The sequence below is a fragment of the Arachis stenosperma genome, chromosome 8 (assembly GCF_014773155.1).
Source record: "Arachis stenosperma cultivar V10309 chromosome 8, arast.V10309.gnm1.PFL2, whole genome shotgun sequence".
Lineage (NCBI taxonomy): Eukaryota > Viridiplantae > Streptophyta > Magnoliopsida > Fabales > Fabaceae > Arachis > Arachis stenosperma.
Window position 1 is genome coordinate 49,677,892 of NC_080384.1, and position 25,184 is coordinate 49,703,075.

General features: G+C 36.4%; 2 protein-coding genes, 1 long non-coding RNA gene, 1 other non-coding gene and 1 pseudogene across 4 annotated transcripts; 3 read left to right on the forward strand and 2 right to left on the reverse strand.

Moving 5' to 3' along the window:
• Window positions 1-2,684: 2,684 nt before the first annotated feature.
• Window positions 2,685-4,329, reverse strand: LOC130946568 (uncharacterized). The gene is made up of 3 exons (XR_009072300.1): window positions 4,033-4,329; window positions 3,772-3,848; window positions 2,685-3,038 (listed from the first exon to the last, which is right to left on the reverse strand). It is a non-coding gene; the product is annotated as an uncharacterized LOC130946568 (long non-coding RNA).
• Window positions 4,330-4,470: 141 nt separating this feature from the next.
• LOC130946136 (uncharacterized) lies at window positions 4,471-11,398 on the reverse strand (annotated as a pseudogene).
• Window positions 11,399-12,463: 1,065 nt separating this feature from the next.
• Window positions 12,464-16,575, forward strand: LOC130944751 (F-box protein At5g39450-like). Its single transcript, XM_057873248.1, has 2 exons — window positions 12,464-15,076; window positions 16,251-16,575. Exons 1-2 carry the CDS (start codon window positions 13,221-13,223, stop codon window positions 16,267-16,269), a joined length of 1,875 nt encoding a protein of 624 aa, XP_057729231.1. The 5' UTR covers window positions 12,464-13,220; the 3' UTR covers window positions 16,270-16,575.
• Window positions 16,576-20,483: 3,908 nt separating this feature from the next.
• Window positions 20,484-24,202, forward strand: LOC130943361 (farnesylcysteine lyase). The gene is made up of 5 exons (XM_057871202.1): window positions 20,484-21,113; window positions 21,594-21,767; window positions 22,399-22,758; window positions 22,906-23,081; window positions 23,751-24,202. The coding sequence occupies exons 1-5, from the start codon at window positions 20,529-20,531 to the stop codon at window positions 24,016-24,018; spliced, it is 1,563 nt and encodes a 520-aa protein (XP_057727185.1). The 5' UTR covers window positions 20,484-20,528; the 3' UTR covers window positions 24,019-24,202.
• An 853-nt stretch (window positions 24,203-25,055) lies between these two features.
• TRNAQ-CUG (transfer RNA glutamine (anticodon CUG)) lies at window positions 25,056-25,127 on the forward strand. The gene has a single exon. It is a non-coding gene; the product is annotated as a tRNA-Gln (tRNA).
• The last annotated feature ends 57 nt before the right edge of the window (window positions 25,128-25,184 follow it).

Consider the following 25,184-nt stretch of genomic DNA (forward strand, 5'->3'; position numbering starts at 1 on the left):
TCTCGGTAGAAAACACAGGTAATGCAAACAAGTAAAGTATAAGTAATTTACATATACAACAAGTAAAACATATAACAAATAGACATGTGAATCAATTAGGCAGAATAGAATGAAGTTATGCAAAGCAAACAATCAGAGGCCCATAAATGCCAACCTGACACATTCTTTCAGATGTAGCCTTCTTGCCACGTCAATGATATAATGCCCTGCACACTATTATTCCAGGGATATAGTATCCAGCACACTATCGTTACAAGAATATAGTGCCTGACACACTTTTGCGGCAGAGAAGGTTATGAGAGCAGAACGCCACCCCAGCCCTCACATCATAATTCATCCCAGGAATATAGTGCCCTGCACACTATCGTTCCAAGGATATAGTGCCTAACACACTATCAATATCTAACAAGTTTCATTATTCCTTTCAAAGTTTTCAACTCATCATAAGTATCATCAGTTTTCAAACTCATCATAATCATTCTCATTTTCTCAAAATCTCCTTAAAAAATACTTCACAACTTACCATACACTTATTTCATCCACAACCTTCTAAAACCTAAGTCATCGGCTCTAAACTCGTAATAATTATTCTTTTCAATTCATTTATTATGTTCTCCCTTGATTCAAAGCCTAAATAATAACTAAGAGGTCTTAAATAAGTGTTATTACAAATTTGCTGGGGAGGTAAAACAGTTAAAAACAGAATTTTAGGTAAAAAACAGGACTTATGCGTACACATAGAGTGTTGTGTGTATACACTCAACAGAAAGTTCTTCCCGGCTTGTGCGCACGCATGATGTTTTGCGCACACATAACTTGCAACTTTTCAAGGTGTGCGTACGCGCACCCCCTCGTGCGTACGCACAAGTGATAACACTAACTCTGTTCTGTGTGTGGGCACACATGACAGATTTCCAAATTTTCTGCAATTTCTTAAAAATTAGATTTTTGACCCTAACTTCCAACATCAATAACTTTTCTACAAAATTTCAAATTCAATAATATTTATACCGTTTTAAAGCTCGCTTAATTATATTTAATTTAAGTCAAAGTTCATTCGAATCCAAGCTCTGAGGGCTAAGTTATAACACACCGAAATTGGTATAAAACAAGATTTTACCAAATTTTACCAAATCCTCAAAATACTAAATCTTTCAAACCAAACCAATTTACTCACAACCCAAACAATATTAAACACCCAAAAGTCCATCTCTATTTCTCAACTCAACATAACTCATACCATTATTCATAAATTTTTCTAAACCATCAACTCTTTCACATTTCTTACTCATAAATTACCAATCTCAATACTTCTCAACCCAAGCATGAATCCATCACATTTATACCATTCCAAGCATTGTTCATCAACTTGTCATTATCAATTCTCATAATTCCCACCATTTACTATCAACAATATCATTAATCATCATCAAACATCAACAACATCATAATCATCATCCATCATCAATAACATCATTAATCATTATAAATCATCAACAATATCTTTTATCATCACCTTCCCACACATACTCATATCCAACCTTCAAAACAACTCCACCATACATAATACACATACACACATTCAATCACCCAATACATACAATTTCAACCTATCTTAAAGTCACTAGCCTAAATTTCACGAAACATTACATATTACCAAAAGAAAACTGAAACTATATCTTAGCCGATTCTCAACGCGCTCAATACACCAAAACAAGGCCACCAAACTTAATCCGAAAGCTTCCAACTCGATCTCAAAGCTTCAAGTAGCTAAAACAACTCTAACAAACAAAAAATCTCAATCTAACATCATATAATATACCAAAATTAATACTATGGCTAACCAAAATATCAAACCGCAAGAGTTTAAAGAGACTTACATTATCCAACAATATTAAAAAAATCCAACAATATTCCAATATTAGATCACCCCTAAACAACCAAAATCACAAAATCTACTAAAAAACCAAACTTAAAAATGAAAAATTGTTAGGGATGGAAACTGGAGCATGGATTTCAAAAATTTTACTACTTTATTTGAATAGAATCAAAGAATTCGGTGAGAGTTTCGCGTGGCCATAAATGACACACAAATCAAAACAACATAGCTCAAGATATAATCAAAATAATGTTGGGGTGAATAGTGAAACTACAAACCCTTCTATTCTCTCCTCTCGCCAGCACCCCCCACTCTCTCTTTTTTGAGAAATGAGGCTGAATGCCTCTTAGCGAACACATATATATGTTGGGCTTGGACCCAACTTGGGTCTGGTCCAACCTGTTAGCGTTTTAGGTCTGTTTAGCCCAATTTTAGGTCAAAACATTTAAGATTAGCACATCGTTTTCAATTCTAAATTATTTTTGTATTTCCAAATCTATAAATTCAGTTTTTAAAATCTTATTTTTCTCAATATAGTACTATACTTGACTTGTAATTCAGTCTCAACTTTTAACAAACATAAATAGAAAATTCATTATATGCATACATGCAATTTTTAAAAAAAATGATATTATAAAATAATAAATTAAATTTTTTATTTATAATTGTCATGGCCCGAATCCAGCCATGACTGGCGCTCAAGGGACAAGTCCCTCAGCAAGCCAAACGACCAAATTTTTCAGAAAAACGGACAGAACCTCCTCTGTTTCTAGGACCTTACCAACATAAGTATTAACTCCCTATATCAAAAAATAAACATCCATTTCCAAAGACAACAACATATTCCAACCATATCCACAACCAAATATATCCAAAATACGCATCATATATATATATCAAGTTGATAGCTAGAGTACATAGTTAAAACCATAAGTCTTACATAACCAAATCGTAATCACTACCTAAACAGTTCAAGATTCAAAATAACATAACCCACACGAGGATCCTGCCTGTGACATATGGAGCATTGACATAATCTAAATTTTTGAGCAAAGGTTCCATTACATAATACTTAGCCCTTGGAAAGAAGAAGGGCTCACCAAAATGACTAAGATCTACTGAGGGGTAGGTGGAATGGAACCTGAAATGACTCCTGTATCTGAAAAACATGGGAATATAATAGGGTGAGTTTTACAACTCAGTGAGCAAACATTACATCTATAACCCACACGAGACAATACAGAGTTTACCTTGAAAATTATATTTCTTTTCGGAGATAAGGAATTCATATTAATTAATTATACAAACATTAGATAAATAGTTAAGCGGATGAACTGAAATGGGAGTTCTCATTCCAGAAGTCAAATCAAATCAAATATTACACACTTAGGGCGGCTCCACCTCTAAGGGTAGCCCTTTCCTCTAGTGTGCCCGTACGGCATAACAGATCCAACGTGTGGCCTACACGTTAGGCTAGCAACGCCCCTGCTAGCTGAGGTCTGAGCCAGATGCATCTAGGTTAACGTCATAACCGCCGTTAACTACGGTTTTCTAGTCAGAGTCTCCCAAACCAATCCAAACCAAATCACTTATAAAAATCTCTAGTGCTTATAACATACTACTAAATTCCATAGCAAATCAATATATATAGCATACTAAAATTTAATTAAAATTTACATAAGGTCAAATAAGAAAACATTTATACTTTACAAATATATAAATATCGTCTCGTGTGTATTTTTATAAAATTGTAAGTTTCACAAATCAATATTTATTTTAAAAAATTCGGAAATCACAATAATAAAATATTTTCAAACTCCAAAATTAATGATTCAACATAGATATTGATAATAATATATTTAAAAACAATTATAGATATAATATCCACTCACAACTTGATTCCAAAGAACCGGAAGCAACTCTGAGCGCGTCAACGAGCTACCAAATGATGTCCAATAATTCTACAACTCTAGAAATATGACAATAATGATATTTGTGAGCTACTACTATTGTCAATTAACATAATCTTACTCACCTTGACAAAAGCCCCAAATTTTCTAACCCTATTAACCCTAATTCGGATTTATACATACCCATAAATATATAGATGACAAAAATTGGGGATATGGCTAATTATTGAGTCAAAGAGTTACCTTGAAACCTCAATAATAATTAGAACTCAAAGTTGAATGCTTCTTTCACTCATTAAGTTGACATTCCATGATTTGGGGTTTTGAGAAAATGAGATTTTGAATAAATAGAGATAGAGTAGAAAAAGAAAGAAAGGTAAGATGATGAAGATGAGTTTGATAATGGTGTGAAATTGCAAGAAGAGATGAGAAGATGGAAGAGTTGAATGAGAAGAGAAGAAGAAGAGAAGGTTTTAGGTTTTGTTGGAAGGAAATAAAAGAAAGTGAAAGAAAGAAAGGGGGACGGGGGACGGGTCTTCGAAGGAGGGGAGGGGAAATAGGGAAAGAAAATTTAAGTGGGGGCATGTGCCCCCCACGTGCTCTCCCCCCCTTTTCTTTTTTTTTTTTTGTCGGTTACTACATTCTCTCCCCCTTAAGAAATTCGGTCCCCGAATTTCGAATTTATATACGGTGATAAGTGTGATAGTTACCTTTAGACTCAAACAAATACGGATATTTGTCGCGCATAGCGTCCTCCACTTCCCAAGTTGCTTCTTCTACCGAATGATTCTTCCAAACAACTTTCACAGATGCTATCTCTTTAGAACGTAGTTTCTTTACTTGGCGATCAACGATAGCCACGGGTTCCTCTTCAAATGATAAATCCTCCTTTAGCTCTATGGCTTGTGGTGTAAGCACATGAGATGGGTCAGAAAGGTATTTGCGCAACATTGATACGTGAAATACTGGATGAATCATGGACAACTCAGGCGGCAATGCCAAGCGGTAAGCAACTGCACCTATTCTGTCCAGTATCTCAAATGAACCAATGTATCGAGGACTAAGCTTGCCTCTTTTTCCAAACCTCATCACTCCCTTCATAGGCGACACTCTAAGAAATACCTGATCACCCACTGAAAACTCTAAGTTACGCCTTCTGTTATCAACATAGGCCTTCTGCCTACTCTGAGCTGCTAATAAACGTTCTCTTATTATGCAAACCTTCTCAACTGCATCTTGTACCAAATTTGGCCCCAAAAGCTTAACCTCACCAACCTCAAATCACCCAATAGGTGACCTGCATCTTCTCCCATAAAGAGCCTCAAAAGGTGCCATTTGAATGCTGGCTTGATAGCTATTATTATAAGAGAACTCGATCAAAGGTAGATAGCTGTCCCAATTTCCACCAAAATCTAGAACACAACACCTTAACATGTCTTCCAATATCTGGATCGTCCTCTCTGATTGTCCATCGGTTTGAGGGTGAAAAGCTGTGCTAAGATCAAGACGAGTTCCTAATGCTTTTTGAAAAGATTTCCAAAAATGAGAGGTAAACTGGGGCCCGCGGTCTGAAATAATGGACACTGGAATTCCATGTAGCTTAACTATCTCATTAACATAAAGTTGAGCATATCGAGCTGCACTAAAAGTTGTTTTTACCGGAAGAAAGTGAGCTGACTTTGTCATTCTATCCACAATTACCCAAATTGAATCAAAACCCTTAAAACTACGAGGTAAACCTGTTACAAAATCCATTGTAATCCTTTCCCACTTCCATTCAGGTATCTCAATCTGTTGCAATAACCCAGCATGTCTTTGATGTTCAGCTTTAACCTGTTGGCAAGTTAAGCAATGAGAAACAAAAACTCCTATGTCTTTCTTCATGCCTTCCCACCAAAATAATTGTTTCAAATCTTGATACATCTTATTAGAGCCTGGATGAACGGTATACTTAGAATTGTGAGCCTCCTCCAAAATAGCTTTCTTCAAGTCGGGGTTATCTGGCACACATAAGCGTTGACCACAACGCAAAACATCTTGATCAAGAGAAAAGTCTAAGTTCATCCCATTGCGAACATCTTCCATAAGCTTTCTTAGTTTCGGATCATCACTTTGTGCAACCTTGATCTGTTCTATCAGGGAAGATTGGGTTCGAACATGTGCTAAGAAAACTCCTGATTCTCCAAGATCAAATTGAATTCCACTGGCCTCCAATTGATGGACTTCTTCAACAATTGGTCTCCTTCCAAGAGTGATATGGGCCAAGCTACCCATAGATTTCCTACTGAGGGCATCTGCTACAACATTTGCCTTTCCAGGATGATACAAAATGGTACAATCATAATCTTTTAGCAACTCCATCCATCTCCGTTGCCTTAAATTTAAATCCTTTTGTTGGAATATATACTTCAAACTCCTGTGATCCGTATAGATTTCACAGGTTTCACCATAAAGGTAGTGTCTCCAAATCTTCAAAGCAAAAATGATTGCTGCCATTTCCAGGTCATGAGTTGGATAATTCTGCTCATGCTTCTTGAGTTGTCGTGAGGCATAGGCAATAACGCGGCCATGCTGCATCAATACACAACCCAGTCCTATCCGAGATGCGTCACAAAAGACTGAGAATCCCCCAGACCCAGAAGGTAAAACAAGAACTGGTGCTGAGGTTAGACAAGCCTTAAGTGTCTGGAAACTTTCCTCACAAGCTTCTGACCATTGAAACTTCACATTTTTCTGAGTTAACTTGGTTAATGGTGCCGAAATTCTGGAGAAGTCCTTGATGAATCGCCGATAGTAACCGGCCAATCCTAGAAAGCTACGAATTTCCGTCACTGTAGTAGGCCTTGGCCACTTCTGAACGGCTTCCACTTTCTTTGGATCCACCATTATTCCATCTTTTGATACCACATGCCCCAAAAATGTCACTTGATCAAGCCAAAACTCACATTTAGAAAACTTAGCATAAAGCTTGTGATCCCTTAAGGTTTGTAACACGACCCTCAAATGATACTCATGCTCCGTATCATTTTTCGAATACACCAAGATATCATCGATGAAGACGATAACAAAGCGATCTAAGAAAGGTTTGAAGACTCGATTCATTAAGTCCATGAAAGCTGTAGGCGCATTCGTCAGACCAAAGGACATTACTAAGAACTCATAGTGCCCATAGCGAGTACGAAAAGCAGTTTTCGGAATGTCTTCCTCTTTTATCTTCAATTGATGGTACCCTGAACGCAAGTCGATTTTTGAGAAACAGGTAGCTCCTTGAAGTTGATCAAACAAATCATCAATCCTTGACAATGGATACTTGTTGCGAACAGTTATCTTATTGAGCTGACGATAATCCACACATAGTCGCATCGTCCCATCCTTCTTCTTTACGAATAGAACAGGAGCTCCCCACGGAGAAGTGCTAGGACGAATGAATCCTTTCTCTAGCATATCTTCCAATTGAACTTTTAATTCTCGTAACTCAGTTGGAGCCATACGATAGGGAGGAATGGACACAGGTTGGACTCCCGGAGTCAATTCTATGGAAAACTCAACTTCACGATCAGGCGGCATCCCCGGTAGCTCATCAGGGAACACATCAGGGTATTCTCTAACAATCGGAACATGATCAAGACTAGGCACTTCGGCATCAACATCTCTAACAACTGCCAGAAATCCTTGGTTTCCCTTATCCATCAGTTGCATAGCACTCATAGATGAGATGATGCTAGCTAAAGTGGGACAGTCATCACCCTTAAAAACAAAAGGTGAGATACCCGGTATGTCAAACTTTACAGTTTTGGAGTAACAGCCCACATCAGCATGACAAGCTGCTAACCAATCCATGCCTAAGATGACATCAATATCTTCTATTGGTTCTAAAAGGATCAAATCAGCTAAGGTTTCAACGGTATTAATTCTAACAACACAAGACCGAAATACGACTCGAACCATCGTGGAGACTCCAAGCGGAGTGCCAACATGAAATGGGTGGGATAATAGTTCAGGTTGTTTATCGAAACGAGAAGCAAGATGTGGAGATACATATGAATAATGAGAACCCGTATCAAATAACACTCGAGCATCTAAAGAACAAACTTGTAAAGTACCTGCCACCACAGCATTAGAAGCTTGAGCATCTTGACGTGTCAAAGCATACACACGTGCCTGACCTCTTCCTCTTTGGCTCCCTCCTCTGTTATAAGCCTGACCCCTGCCACCAGCTCCTCTGCCACTAGGACCAGAAGAATTTCCAATAGACATAGCTGAAGATGATGACATTGGTGTTGTAGGACGTGCAACACCTGGAGCAAAGCCTCCTCTAGGATTTGGACAATCCCTCCTAAGATGACCAGATTGACCATAACCAAAACATGCACCAGTAGCCTTGAAACATATACCGGAATGGTAGATCCCACACTGCTGGCAGTAAGATTTAGTTGGTCTTGTCTGATTAGAACCATGTCCGCTAGATTGAGGGGTGCCCCCAACAAAAGGTCTTGGACTTGAAACACTCATAGGAACAGATCCAGAAGAAGCAACCCCACCGAAAGATGATTGAGGACGAGCTCGATACCCCGAATAACCTTGCTGATTAGTCTGACCATGATGAGACTGAAATCCTCCTGAACTAGCTCCACCAGAAAATTGTCCCTTCATCTTAGGCTTCTTACCAACATCCTTAAAAGCATTTCTCTCTGCTATCCCAGCTTCAATTCCATAAGCAGAGTTTAGGACATCCTTAAAAGACATGCGTCCGACTTCAGGCATAAGAGTAGTGAACATAGGTTCTGCCAATCCACGAACGAAACGACGAACTTTCATCTCTTCTGAATTCACCAAGTACGGAGCACTCTTAGAAAGTCTAGTAAACTCCTTAGCATACTCAGTCACTGTCATGTTTTCTTGCCTTAATCTTTCAAAGGCAATTGCATCTTCTGCTTGCTTGTTAGCTGGATAGAATCGAGCAAGAAACTCTTCAGTAAACTCTTCCCAAGAAGGAGGAGGAAGTCCGGTTGCTTCTTTGCTCTCAAGAAGAGACTCATACCAATATCTTGCCGAACCACGCAAGTTGTAGGATACTAACTCAACATCCCATTCCTTGGTGCACTTGAGAGCTCGAATAGCTTTCTTTGCGTCCTCTAGATATTGTTGTGGATCTTCATCCAATGAATCTCCATTGAAAGTGGATGAATTCAACTTTAAATACTTCTCAATTGGTGGCTCTTGATCCCCAAATAATTGATGAACTCTATGAGGCTGAGGATTTGGCATACTAGGAATGCCTGCTCCGCCCCTATTTTGATTTGTTAGGGCCTGTAATACCGCATTAAGGGTTTGATTCATTCCCCTTAATTCAGTCGCTAAGTCCGGTTGAGCCTCTCTTACTGCGGGGTTCTCTTGAACTCTCTCGCGGGGTATCTCTCCTTCGCGCCTATTAGTTATCCTTTGGCTCCTTGGCCTTTGTCGAAGCGCTCCAAGTGGCGGAGAAACTGTCCCATTGGATTCAGCAGTATCAGGAGCATTAACAGCTCCACCACGTCTTTTCTTAGGTGGCATCTTCCACCTATCGAGTAAATAAAGCAATTGATCACCAACGACATATGTATATGGAGTTCAAAGAGAATAGGACAGACAGAAGGAATCATGAGAACAAAGGATTGATGACAACTTCCTATAGGCCTCTAGTAACATCACACTTTGTGAAAATGGGCCGGCTTCCATTTGCACAATTGTGATCTTACTGGAGAACACTTGCTCCATATTACACAGGAAAACCTAAGGCTCTGATACCACTTTGTCATGGCCCGAATCCAGCCATGACTGGCGCTCAAGGGACAAGTCCCTCAGCAAGCCAAACGACCAAATTTTTCAGAAAAACGGACAGAACCTCCTCTGTTTCTAGGACCTTACCAACATAAGTATTAACTCCCTATATCAAAAAATAAACATCCATTTCCAAAGACAACAACATATTCCAACCATATCCACAACCAAATATATCCAAAATACGCATCATATATATATATATCAAGTTGATAGCTAGAGTACATAGTTAAAACCATAAGTCTTACATAACCAAATCGTAATCACTACCTAAACAGTTCAAGATTCAAAATAACATAACCCACACGAGGATCCTGCCTGTGACATATGGAGCATTGACATAATCTAAATTTTTGAGCAAAGGTTCCATTACATAATACTTAGCCCTTGGAAAGAAGAAGGGCTCACCAAAATGACTAAGATCTACTGAGGGGTAGGTGGAATGGAACCTGAAATGACTCCTGTATCTGAAAAACATGGGAATATAATAGGGTGAGTTTTACAACTCAGTGAGCAAACATTACATCTATAACCCACACGAGACAATACAGAGTTTACCTTGAAAATTATATTTCTTTTCGGAGATAAGGAATTCATATTAATTAATTATACAAACATTAGATAAATAGTTAAGCGGATGAACTGAAATGGGAGTTCTCATTCCAGAAGTCAAATCAAATCAAATATTACACACTTAGGGCGGCTCCACCTCTAAGGGTAGCCCTTTCCTCTAGTGTGCCCGTACGGCATAACAGATCCAACGTGTGGCCTACACGTTAGGCTAGCAACGCCCCTGCTAGCTGAGGTCTGAGCCAGATGCATCTAGGTTAACGTCATAACCGCCGTTAACTACGGTTTTCTAGTCAGAGTCTCCCAAACCAATCCAAACCAAATCACTTATAAAAATCTCTAGTGCTTATAACATACTACTAAATTCCATAGCAAATCAATATATATAGCATACTAAAATTTAATTAAAATTTACATAAGGTCAAATAAGAAAACATTTATACTTTACAAAATATATAAATATCGTCTCGTGTGTATTTTTATAAAATTGTAAGTTTCACAAATCAATATTTATTTTAAAAAATTCGGAAATCACAATAATAAAATATTTTCAAACTCCAAAATTAATGATTCAACATAGATATTGATAATAATATATTTAAAAACAATTATAGATATAATATCCACTCACAACTTGATTCCAAAGAACCGGAAGCAACTCTGAGCGCGTCAACGAGCTACCAAATGATGTCCAATAATTCTACAACTCTAGAAATATGACAATAATGATATTTGTGAGCTACTACTATTGTCAATTAACATAATCTTACTCACCTTGACAAAAGCCCCAAATTTTCTAACCCTATTAACCCTAATTCGGATTTATACATACCCATAAATATATAGATGACAAAAATTGGGGATATGGCTAATTATTGAGTCAAAGAGTTACCTTGAAACCTCAATAATAATTAGAACTCAAAGTTGAATGCTTCTTTCACTCATTAAGTTGACATTCCATGATTTGGGGTTTTGAGAAAATGAGATTTTGAATAAATAGAGATAGAGTAGAAAAAGAAAGAAAGGTAAGATGATGAAGATGAGTTTGATAATGGTGTGAAATTGCAAGAAGAGATGAGAAGATGGAAGAGTTGAATGAGAAGAGAAGAAGAAGAGAAGGTTTTAGGTTTTGTTGGAAGGAAATAAAAGAAAGTGAAAGAAAGAAAGGGGGACGGGGGACGGGTCTTCGAAGGAGGGGAGGGGAAATAGGGAAAGAAAATTTAAGTGGGGGCATGTGCCCCCCACGTGCTCTCCCCCCCCTTTTCTTTTTTTTTTTTTGTCGGTTACTACAATAATATTATTTAATTGATATATATTTAACTTTTTCTTCTTCTTTCTTTTTACTATTTCAATTCTTAGAATTTATAATTATTTTTTACTCTTTTTATTCTTCGGTAATTATTTATTGACTATTATGATGTTTATACTTATTTTTACATAATATTTTATGTACATATTGATTCACATAAGATTTTTGAATTTTTTGTAGTTATTTTTAAAGTATTATTCATTTTTAAGTGTGACTAAAATTAATAATTTAATATAGCCGGTACATGCAAGCTTCGTCCTCCATAACTCCACCACCCAAATGTCACAAAAACCTTCAAACCTTCAAACATCTCCCTCAAACTCTCTCAACCACCAAGGTGCAACAATTTTGGTTTGGCACAAATGCTATCCGTGATGACTATCCACGGATTTTATACTTCTCTATGCATAAACCGTGGTAGGCAATGGGGGTTTATGTTCAGAATTTTTTTTTTCATAAACCGTAGTAACCAAGCACGGTTTATGGCTACCTATTTTCCTTCATAATCCGTGGTGAGCAGTCACGGTTTATGTAAAAAGTAACAACTGTGGTTGGCTTCTACTGATTACATAATGATAAAAATGCACATGTACGTAAGAAATTTTTATTTTATATATATAGATAAATGATTCACTCAATTTATTTAATTAGGTACATTGCCCAAAAATATATAATTTGAATTTATATTTATTGGAGTTTTATATACATAAATTATTAATTTACGCCAAATTTTTTAAAATTTATACACATAAATAATAGATTAATAAAATTTATTTGTTAAAAAATTTAATATCTATATTAATTAAATGATGATTAAAAATACTTAAAATTGCTACCACAAGAGTTTGTCTTTGAAAATATGTCTAAAATATTAAATATCACGACAATTACGTTAAAATGTAATCTTAGAAGTTGTTCAAAGAATTTTGGCTTTATCGTTTTTGACTCGATGAGTGAGGTGGGAAGGGAGAGGGTGTGTGGGCACTGTCCTTGCTTGGACTTTTATGGAGGGTTTGGCATCTACTTTAAGCTCAATTCAACATTGGTTGGCAGAGTAACATAAGAAGAAAAAAGACAAGCGATGAAACCAAAGCCAGCTCCTCTTGGTTTTGGAACCTTGCACACTTTCACAACTCTTAGTTTTTGTTGCACTTCCCTTCTTCTTCATCATCATCATTATTAGGTTCCCTCTTTTGGAAACTCTCCTCAATGCTTTGGTTGAGTTGTTCCGCTCCCTTTGTTCTTTTTCCTTTTATTTGCTTCATAAATCACACACCCCATTTCAACTTCTGAGATATTTTTTTTCTTCCCTTTTGTTTTCTTGTTTTTGTTTTTGTTTTTCAGTATTATTTATTTATTTCTTTTCAACTGTTTCTGTTTGCAACTCAATCAAGATTCAATTGGGTGTCTGAGATATCCGACACACCCCAATTCAATTATAGCAAAGTGTCTCTTTCCTTATGTGTTGGTTATACTAAATAATTGATGTTAGGAAACATGTTAACTCAATGGATTGGATACCCTTTTTTTCATTTTACCACTGTGTGAAGTGCTGGGTGAAGAACAATTTCCATGATTTTTATTGTTAATAATTCTGCTGGATTTTCCTTTTTTGATTGTTTTGGAATTCTGGGTATGCTTTGAATTTTGCCAATTTTGGGGATAAATATTTCAAAGTTCAATTTTTCTTTTTAGTTAAGAAAACTAACCATAGAATTTCAGTTGGATCAACATGTTACCTGAACCCTATGATTCAAGCTTGCTCGTATCTCTCCCTGATGATGTTTTCGCCATTGTTTCTCGGTTCCTTTCACCGAGAGATGTGTGTAGCTTGGGCTTGTGCTGTAAGAGCTTGAATGCTCTTGTGGCTTGTGAAAAAATCTGGCTCACTCAATGTGATGTTTTGGGCATAGTGCCCCATAAAGACCTTGTTGAGTGGAGAAATGGTGTGTGTTCTTACAAGGCTCTATGCCGTTTCCTTCTCAGTGTTCAACCACTGATTGGATTATGGGTTCATCAGAATCCGGAGCTAGGCAATGTGGTGTATGTAATGCCCGGATTTATGTCGGTTGTTGGTTGCAGGGTAATCCCTCAGGAGCTTGGTCCATTGGGCATTGAAGATGGCCCAATCCTCTGGGCATGTGTCTTTGAAGTTATTGCTGATTTTGATGGTTCGACTGTATTTTTCCTTCATGGTAGGGAGAAGGGTATTGATTATATATATCCTGGTTCTGTCAAGCCTGTACAGAAATCTTGCAATGTGCTGTTGCTCGAGGTTGAACCCGGACAACAACAAAAGAATGTTGGTGCTTTGTTGCAGAGTAAAAGCTTTGTGCACCATTCGGGTGTAGAGTTATCAAGGAATGTTTGTCGGTCGAATAGTGACATTTCTAGGTCACAAAGGGTGAATGGAAATAATGAGACAATGGTTCCTTTCAGCAAATTAGCATTTAGTGATAGAAGAAAGTTGCTAGAGGTAACTACTAGCCAAGTCCGGCAAAGGGTTCCTGATATGGCAATTGGACCATTGTTTCCTGGGTTAAGGGATGATGATGAAAACTTTCAGAAGGATTTGGTTCTCTTATGGGAAAGACGATCGTTCCTTAGTCAAATCTACGAGCTTGGTAGTAAGCAGCTGGTAAATAGAGCAAGTTCTCAAGATAGAGTTGGTCCAACACACTTAGAACTTGATGGTATCAGAAAGAGTTTTGATTGTTCAAGAGCAATTTGTAACCCTTTGCCGGAGGAGGATAGTCGCATCAAAAGAAAAGGTCTTCGTGGATATTTCTTGGATGGCCTTAAACATATGCTTGGAAGATCTCATTCGACGAATGACAGCCATATGATTTCCAAGAAGCTTACTTCAAGCAGTGAGATGAGGCATGCTCGCCTTCAAGAATTTCTTCGATCGAGCGATACAATAAGACTAACATTGAATGCCTCGACAATGAAGTTGTCTTCTTATCGAGCATGGCCAAATATGCATGACAGTCGGTTCGCACTTTACAAGTTGCCATTGCGAGTTCCTAGAGCTGAGCAAGAATATGCTGGTTTATGGGGAGGGACTTTTGGTTGGCCTCCCGGAAAGCCTTCCGAAGACAAGCCTGGAAAAGCTTTGTTCTTTCTTCTACTCTCTTATGAGGAGTTGCAAGGACAACAGCTTCTCATTGCAACGAAAATTTTGGAAGGCACACACTATGTCTTGCATCCTAATGGTTCAGCAATGTTTATAGTGAATATCAATGAGCCTTCGGATGAGCCATTTCCTTGGAGCACTGATGGAGATTCATTTCCGGTGGATATCAAGCATGTTTTCGTGGGGGAGGGAATTGCAAGCGGCTATGGCTTTAGATACCCTGGATCAAAGCCCGGTTCGCTCTTTGTTCTTCAAAATGGTATCCTTGCCTTCATTTGGAAGGAATCAAGGGCTGTTTTGACCTTGCAAAGACTCAACTTGCAAGAACTTCTAAAGAAGGGTGAAAGGGTACCTTCCCTACCTCCCGTCGCCAATTTTTCGTATCTGACGAAGTCCTACTCCAACGTGTTTGCTGGCTTTCCGAGCGCTTCGAATTGTTTATCTACGCCAAGGTTTGTCTTTATCCTAACATGTCAGCTTCTTTTACTTTTCAGAGTTTCTGCTTAAAACCTTAGCAAATCTCTAATCACCCTTGCATTATGAACTGCTGTAACTATTGGAGATTTAAAAGTTACTTCGTTGTGTTGAATTGCTTAATAGATGTTTGGTGGAAACATGTAGTTGACAAAGTTGATTGTTGAAAACCATTGGATAACAATTTAGTGAAATATTTCAAATCTCTTTCGGTTTTTAACTATCAACTTTACGTGTAGACAGCTGCATGCGAGTCTCCACCTAGATATTTAGATGCCTGTGCTTTTGGCGACTACTCTAGTTAGTTGTATATTGACTAATAATGCATAAAGCATTTTTTTTTCTCTTTTAGAAATATGGTTATAGAACTTTAGCAGATTCTAAAGCTTATTAATAATTCTAGAAAAGTATTAAATTGAGTTAAAACAGCAATCTTCGAAAGAACTAATGGCGGATTATTCTTCCTTAAAGAGATCCGTAAATATCTTTTTCTATAAAAAAATGATTCTGCAATAACATTCACGGACTTGAGGGAAATTTACAATCACTAGAGAAACATGACTGCTTAAAATCAGTGGAATTTGAAAGTGTATATGTGGTGCAAGATTTTGTTGGTATCGGGTTTATAACATTAGTATGATTCAACTGGACACTATCCACTGTAAAATTCTATCAATATCATGAATGGAACTGTAGTAACATCATTTACATTCCTTTTTGTTATAAAGTTGCTCTTGTTTGGATTTATTTTCAGAGGTTAATTTTGATAGCTTTGTCAATGTAAATAACTTTACCTATTGTAATCTAATCATATGTTATTTCATTAAAAGTTTTGAGGTATTACGTTTGAAATTCGGGTAACGGTTGCTGATGTGATAATACATAATAAGATATTTATATAAATTACTTTTCAAAAATACTTCTAACGTTTAATTTCATTCAATTTTGTCTCTAATGTTTTCGATTTTTGTTAAAAATATATCCGTGGACGTTTTCAATTTTCTACCTAACATTTTAGACAGAGTTAAGGATATTTTTGAAGAAAATTACAAATGACAGAGACAAAAAACATACTTTATTCTTTCAACTAAACACCCCCTTAATATTCCCGAACGAGGGAAATTCTAAACCAGTGTTAATGTTTCTGTACAGGCAAGGACTAGATTTATGACAGAATGGCTATAAGCTTTCTGGCCGATGCTGGAGTTGCGTCGCTTCTGGTTGTTACAGAATATAATTACTTGCTGCTGTATTTTTATTTAGTTATTTTTCATTTCTTGAGGATTAATGATGAAAGAATTTATGTAATTTTCGTCAAGAAATGTCCTATAAATGACAATTTAATTGTCTTGTGCTGCCATGAAGTTCCTTCTGTACATTATATGTAAATTGTCGATTGACATAATGGTCGCCCTTGTGTACAAAAGCAGACATACTTCACTTAATTTTAAGAGTACACTGAAAATATTTAATTTTAGCGAGCATATATCAACTTTTGTGCGGTAATCATTTGTGGAAACTGGAAATAGGACAAAAAAAGTTTTAAATTTGATGTCCTAACAATCTAAATTATTTTACAAATTATTTAACAATTTTTTATTCTTTTGAATGACTATATATATGTGGTAGACTAGTGGTTGTAAAGAATAGTTATGTTTGTTGTTGTGATGATATATAATTGAATGTATGTATAAAACTTAAATTAAATATATTATCTAATACATTTAATATATTATTTTCTCATTATATATTTTATTTTATAAAGTTTGGTGTACATTTTTTTCTTGAAACAATCTTATTCATACATGTATCAATATAAAATCTTAGTTTGACTAATTTTATATTTATTATTATTAATTATTAAAAAACATATTAATAAACATGTTTCACACTTATCATTTGAATAATGATCCAAAAGAATAAATTTGCATGTATGAAAGATTAGAAAAACTCTTCATTTTTTTTAATTCAATATAAAAATATCTTTAAAATATTCTAAATTCTAATATATGATGATATCGATATCAAAATTTAAAAGTAATAAAATAAAGGATTTAAATAAAAAAAAAAAGCCACTATCCTCCTGCGAATATACACAGCGTGGACATGATCCATATGTAAATAAAATCCATTAACTCATGGATTGGCCCAATCCAGTCTATTTTAAATATTTTGTTGTGGATGTGTTGGTCTTCCATTATTTTTCTTTCTTCAATTCTCGGTTGTGTGTTTATATGGAGAAAGAGAAACACCTTCCTAATTGAATATCATGTCTAGTTTCTTTGATCCTAAATTCCTAACATTTATTCTATTATTATTATTATTATTATTAACAAGGATGTATACTTGTATCATATGATGCAACCGTGAATACTTTATTACATGTGGAGTCTGCTTAATTATTTTGATGATGCCATGGAAATTTTTGAAAAAGAAGCCAATCAGAACTCAGAACTATATCAACATAATTAAGCAAGCAGCAGTGGAGCGTTTGAGTTTTCACTCCTAGCTTAGTACTACTAGAGAGCCAATGATCTAAGTGAATAATGTATACAATGAATTATTGAGATTCACCAAAAATCGAATTCTTAACCTTTCGGATCTAAAATTCTAATACCATGTCATGATACCACTCATCACAAAAATTTCAGCTAATGAAAAAAAATAACACTAATAGTTATATCTCTAAATATACACTTTTTAATCTTGTGAGTTTCTACTTTTAGTTAGTCTACATTTCATATTAAGTATGGATTTTTTTTTCAATTTCTAATAATTTTATTTAATTTTTTCATGATGATAATTAATTAATTACTTATGCTAAATTTACTAAAATAGAATATTAATAAATATGTAATAAAAAAATTAATTCTTTCTTCTAAGTTCTAATACTACAATTTCAATTTTATCTTTCTAACCCAAATCCATTATTAATTTTTTTTTTGTTCATTTCTCTTCAATTATTTATTAATTTTCAATTTAGTTAGCCAAATTAATATTAGCTCCGGGACTTTTTGGCTTTTTCAACTTCAAACCATGGGAATCATTGGATAATTATTACTATCTTTCACTAAACTATTTTATATAATTCGCGTCAAATCTTAATTATATATCATAAATATTCGGAGTGATAAATAGATAACAGGAGTACAAATAATATGAATAATGAACTATTAAACTTATTAAAACAAAAAACATTCTATGATATTTATCTATTATAATCATAGTCTCTCACCTTCAATCTTTTTTTCCTTTTTCATTTCCCTTTTTCTGTCGTCGTGTCATCACCAACACATCTCACCCTACGTTACGTCCGTTGATCTCGACATCTCACCTTCTTCTTTTATGCGTCGCGCTACTCTTGTTCTCTCTGCAAGTGATGCTACCATTGCGCTTTCTTCTCCCCTTTGTGACATTGCATCATTGCCAAGCCAGAGACTTTATTTAGTTGCTACTCTAACATTGCACCTCTGCCTTTACTTTCACGTCGATACATCGTGTATTCGCCACTTTCATCTTATGCTGTTTTGTTTCGTTCACCTAAATGGTATGACCCAAATAAATATTCACATCTTAGTGAAAAGAACCATTTACATACATAATAAAATAAAAAAACATAAACAAATCAAGTAAAATATCAATAAAATTTTCAAATAAACATTCACTTCACAATGAAAAGAATTATCAACATATATAGTAAAATAAACATCGACTGAGTTGTCAAAAAATTAGTAACGAAACAGCAGGTACAGAAGCATTGGAATTGCAATACAATTTTTTGATGGGAAAAGGGGGCATAAGGCCCAAGAAAAATAAAGAAAAACTTAAACACTCATCACTCTAGCAAATTTTATGCCCCTTCTATCTGCATCCAGCGTATGAGTAATGAAAGGGGGTGGAGCAACAAATTGATGAAGACCCACCGGTAGGTTATGGGCATGTTTAGCAAGCTCGTCTGCACTAAAATTGGCTTCTCTCAGAATATGATCAATTTCAAACTCTCCTGGCTTGGTTTGAAGCTCATTGATGGCACGGATGAGGGTTGTGCTTCCATGGAGGGAGGTTGAGCTATTCTGAATCAACCTAACTGCGCAGGTAGAGTCAGATTCTACCTTAATCTTGTTAAATCCCATATCAATTGCAATCTTAAGGCCCATATAAATTGCCCACAATTCTGCTTCTGTAATGGTAACCTTGCCAATGTTCATAAAAAAACCAACTAACACCAGATCATTGGAATTCCTGATAATTCCACCGCAAGCCCCTGAACTAGAAGCTTGGAGGATTGATCCATCAACATTAACTTTACTCCAACCATTTTCCGGAGGTTTCCACCCAACCAAAACCGACGCCGTTGTTCTCAGAGTCATTCTACTTATCTCAGTAAGCTCTAGAATTTCATCATAATTCCTAGCTACTCCTTTGATTTCGGGAATGACTTGTTGGTATGAGTTGTTTTCCTGTTGAAAAATTAAATCGTTTCTCTTTCTCCATATGACATTACATGCGGTGAGGAAGAAGGTGGGCCATGAAGTCCCACTGTCAGTGCGAGAGACCTTATTCAGATTATCCGTAAGCCATTCATGAAGAGACTGGCTAAAGAACGGGTCATGTGGGTCTCTATTTGAGCTGCTAAACCAAATACTTTGGGCAAAAGGACAATCCCTCAGAACATGGAGCAGACTCTCATCTTGATATGGGCATCTGGGACAATACCCATTATCAGTAAGTCATCGATTCCTTTTCTTGACATTAATTAATAGAGCGTTGTGGCTTAATAACCAAGAAAAGGTCTTTAGTCTCTGAGGCACTGTTACTTTCTAACATAATCTGTAAATCTCATCAGGATTTATGTCTTCCACATAATAAGCCTTATAAGCTGAATTAATAGAAAAACTTCCATGTGGTTCTGGTAGCCAACTGATAGAGTCTCGACCTAGGGAGTGGTTTGGAGCTTTCAGAGTACGTATCATGTCAACAACCTCATTTGGGAGGGCATGAGATAATTTTTCCAAATCCCAGCAGCCATCATCCGTAGCATAGGCCTCTAGAGTTTCGTTATCCTTATCATCGCTAATTTGATTGAGCAATAGCTCGCTAAGATTTTTAATACTAGGATCCAGTGACTTTTAAAATTTAAAATTTGTCGTAATAGCTCGCTAATTTGTCGTAATAATTTGATTGAGCAATTGCTCACTAATTTGCAATACAATGATTAGTCGTAATTAATTCAAAATTTAAAATTTTAAAATTAAAATTAACTTTTCTTTTTTTTTTTAATTTATTGTTTATTTACAAAACATTGTTTCCCTGTCCTTCGTCAATATTCATACATAGCCAACACAAAAAAGAAACTATATATAGGTAGACCGAGAAAATGTCAAATACTGCAGAATCAGCAGCAGTAGGAGGAGCCAATAATCGTCGATCATGTCCATCATACACACACTCCCTCTCTTCTTCACCTTCCTTCTCCTCTCCCAAGCTCAACCGCCCTCCGGTGCTCCCTCACCGTCACCGCCATCCGATGCTCCCTCACCGTTACCGCGCTCATCCACTGTTTGTATTATCGGCGCCGGCATCGGTGGTTCCTCTGTCGCTCACTTCCTCCGCGAGTACACTCCTCACTCTTCCGACTTCCCAACAAAAATCCTCGTCTTCGAGCGCCGCACCATCGTCGGCGGGCGTATGGCTACCGTCACAATTGCCGGCGACACGTTCGAGGCCGGTGCCTCCATCCTCCACCCTAAGAACTTCCACGCCGTGAATTACACCAAAATTCTGGACCTCAAGGTGAAGCCACCGTCGTCGGAGTCGAACTCCATCGGGATCTGGAACGGAGAGAGGTTCGTTTTCAAAACGGTTAAGATCGGCTCTGATATCCCGCTTGTGAACCAGCTTCTCAAACTGCCATTGATCGATTATATCGTCTCCAATCTTGTGTCCCTCGTTAATTCGGTGCTCTTGTTTTTCCGTTACGGTTTCTCGCTTCTGAAGATGCAGAGCTTCGTTGAGGTATTGTTTCTCTTCTTGTTAAGATTTATGGCTATTTCTAACTTTCTATACATTATGTTAATAACTTAATAGGTTAATATTTAATTATTCTCTATACACATTCATACTTTTAAGTGACATTTATAGTCTAGTCAACAAAGAGCATTATAGATGGAATTATAGTAAAAATTTATGTCATCACGAGGTTTAGCACAGTTGATGGCTAGCAGAACTCCTTAAAGATCTAGGTAGGGCTTTAGGGGCTCGATGCAGTTCTTTCTCGAAAGAATTAGTCATTGCTTGTTGTGGTGGATGTCCTGGGTTACGATGGTAGTAAAAGTGTTTTGTCTTTATATTTTGTACTTAAGTGTGATTTTTAAAGAAAAGTGTCATTGAATTATTGAAAGTAAGTGTTACCCATTTATTATGAAAAGTATCTTCTTTTAAGGAAAATAAGACGGGATGTAATTTTCTTACTGATGAGGTTGTGATGTTTTTTAGAGTGCTGTTAATAGGTTCTTGAAGTTCTATGAAGTTCCTGGTTCGAGGCCTGTGTTTGAGACAGTGGATGAGATGCTGAAATGGGCTGGTTTATATAACTTGACGACAAGGACCTTGCAGGATGAATTGACCGATGTTGGCATGTCTCCATTGTTGATCAATGAACTTGTCACGGTGAGAAATTCTTGCTGTCCTTGTTTTTAATAAAGGTTACAATTTGTTTTCACCAGTTCAGCTGGTTAAGATCACTTTGGTGTGAAGGGATTGTTTCCTGATTACAGGTTTGCAAGACTGCTTTTTTGTGAATTGCAATGATAATTGTAAAGATAAATATTTACGGTGAAAAAATATTATGGATTCTTCAAACATAGAAGCTGAAAGTTTGTCGTATTTTGATTTCGTGTGTTGCTTTTTCTGTTTCAATGAAGTACCAATTTTCACATTGATGATTAAGTTTATTCAGAGACAATGAAGTTTTATGACATTATAGAACAGATGACTTGTTTGTTACCAAAACAAAACCTACAGTTCTTGCTTAGGATATCACTTTTTTGCAATGAGAATATATTGACGTTTCGTTTTTTTTTTTAATTAGAGGTTTGCAGGTAGGCCTCTTCTGTTGTCCACATCACTAGTTGCAAACTGTTAGATCAGTCATAATTTTACACTCCTATGGCAACTTCATGATGGGTTTTATGGCTAATGTAGTTTATTTTAGTCCCATATTAAGTCATCCAAAGCAGAATCGTATGAAATATAGAACAGCTCAGCTGAACATGGACCTTTGTTCTGATTGTGCATGCAGGTTATCACACGTATAAATTATGGCCAGAGTGTCTTGATGAGTGGGCTGGCTGGTGCAGTTTCTCTGGCAGGATCAGGTGGCGGACTATGGGCCATTGAGGGAGGCAACTGGCAAATGGCTGCTGGACTGATCAATCAGTCTGATGCTGAATTGCACTTGCATGAAGAAATAGTATCCATTGCTAACCTTGGTGATTATTATGAACTCAGCTCCACAAAAGCAAAAAGTTATTCCTGTGAAGTTGCTGTGGTTGCTACCCCATTGGATGAGTTGAATATTCAATTTAGTCCCCCCGTTTCAGTTCCTAAAAGAAAATTACAGCACACACATACAACTTTTGTTAGGGGATGTTTAAATCCTGTGAGTATTCTGAAAGATCAATCATACTCTTACTGAGGCTATGTAGTAAGATTTGACATATCATCCTATAATGTCTGATATATCTTCTTCTTTTTGTACTATTTTGGTTGGTGCTATTTCTAATGGTGATGCATTGTTGTGCACTAGGTATATTTTGGTCTCAGCCGTGCAACGAAAATTCCAGAACTTGTTGGCACATTGGAGGATCCTAACATTCCATTTTCAAGCATTTCAGTTCTCAAGAAGCACAATGAAAAAGAATCCACTTTTAAAATATTCTCTCGACAACCAATGGCAGACACATTACTGGATAAAATCTTCAGGTAACAATATGGAGTGATCACCTTGTCAGTTCACTTTAAACTTTTGGTGATCTGTCCACAATATCTACATCAGAAATCTGCTCACTTCAATTAAATAAAGTGGCTAGTCCATGATTTATTGAAGCTATTCTCACACATCAAACCTAAAAACCCTTTGAACTCTGTTTAATCACTTGGCCCTAAGGGTGTATAGGGAGTTACATTTTGGAGGGGAAGGAAGAGAAGGGGTTTTGCGAGAGAAATAGACTCATAGTCATAGCTTCTCTTCAAACACTTTTCTCTTTTCTTCTAACCCTTTTACCTTTCCTCCCTTCCCTCAAACTGAAACTCCTGAACACAGATTGAAACGTAGATAGGGTGCATCAGAGGTTAAGTCAGACATTCACTTCTTAAACTTTGGATTTAAGTGCCTGGCCCATTCCCTTCCCTCCCCACAAAATAAGGGCTTGCTAATGGGTGCCTAAAGACACACTTTACCAACACAGAATTTGAATATTTTTGTTTAAGAAAGTTTTTTACCTGGTAATATAAATAAAATACATGATAAAGTTAAATAATTCTACTTTTGTATCCTTATTTCTTAAAGAGTGGCCCATTTGCAAAAGTCAAACGAGAAAAGAAAATTTTGTACTAGTTTGAGTAAGTTTTGGATTGCTCTGACACTTGCAGTGCGAGGAATGAGACTATACGGATAGATTGGGCTGCCTACCCTCATTACAAGCCCCCAGAAATATTTGCACCGTTTATATTGGATGGGCAGCATTTGTACTATGTGAATGCATTTGAAAATGCAGCAAGCACCATGGAGACGAGTGCTGTAGCAGCTGAGAACATAGCCCGACTCATAGCATCAAGATATTTTGGCAAAGTAATTGCGTATCCATCTAATAAAGCTACTGCCAGTTCTCAAGCAGTGGATGCTCATTTGGATTTGTGAATATGCAGTGGCTGTAAGATATTGTTAGGTAATTGAACTTGAAGTTCATCAAGTTTAAGTTATGTTGTAATTTTGTATATTATGTTAAATGAAGGAATGTACAAAGACTGGACAATGTAGAATTTCTCTTCTCTTGTATTTTCTCAGATAATAATGAATGGGTAGTGATTTTGATTGTTGAGGATTTCGTGGTGTTTGTGCTTGGTTTTATAGGTCCATTTACGTGGAAAGTCTAGGTTACTGCTATTACCAGGGCAGGATCATTCTTTTAGCAGAACCAGAAAGAGAATTAGAAATAGGAAGTGGCACACATGAACCATGTTTAGGTGATGGGAAATGTGGTTTGAATGTCTCACTCCTCCATTGTGTTGGCACTAATTTTAGCATCTCTAAATTTTGGTGTCATCATTTTATAGATAGTAGTAATAATGCACGATACTGCACGTGTGAGCTTCGGTCAAGTATAAAAATAGACTCAATTTTTAAACTGGTCTTTTAGATTTATAGTTTTCACCATTTTAGTCTCTTAAATTTAAAATTATCTATTCTGGTCTCCGAAATTCAGTTGTGGGTATCATATTGGTCTTTGGTCCCTTTCTAGTATTGAATTAACGAACTAAGTGCTAAATTGGTTCAGACTTGTCATACTGGACACATGGCTAAATAGCGTCATTTCGTTTTGGCACTTAAATAAGACAAAAATAAAAAGAGGAAAAAGAGTTTATATAATGTGAAAATCATTATATCTCCCTTTATTCTTCAAAAAAACTTTATTTTTGTCTTATTTAAAGGCTAAAATCAAAAGATACTATTTAGCCATGTCTCTAACGTTGCAAGTATGAGCTAGTTGAGCATTTCATTCATTGACTCAACGCAGAAAAGGGTCCAAAAATTAATATGGTGCCTGGAGCTGGATCTCGGGAGCAGTATAATGAATTTTGAATATGAGAGATTAAAATAGTGAAAATTGTGAATTTTAGGACCACGGTAAAAATTTAGTGATAAAAATAAAATAAGCAAATAGCAGTCAACAAGGCGGTCCCATGGTCTAGTGGTCAGGACATTGGACTCTGAATCCAGTAACCCGAGTTCAAATCTCGGTGGGACCTTTCATTTTTATTTGGTTTTTTCGTCCGTTTCTGGATATTCAAAGGTCACATATGTAA

Coding starts and splice junctions, on each gene's coding strand:
- LOC130944751 (XM_057873248.1), top strand. CDS start 13,221: ATGTTACCTGAACCCTATGATTCAAGCTTGCTCGTATCTCTCCCTGAT.
- LOC130943361 (XM_057871202.1), top strand. CDS start 20,529: ATGTCCATCATACACACACTCCCTCTCTTCTTCACCTTCCTTCTCCTC. Junction 21,768..22,398: donor TGATCAATGAACTTGTCACG/GTGAGAAATTCT, acceptor TTGTGCATGCAG/GTTATCACACGTATAAATTA. Junction 22,759..22,905: donor TTAGGGGATGTTTAAATCCT/GTGAGTATTCTG, acceptor GTTGTGCACTAG/GTATATTTTGGTCTCAGCCG.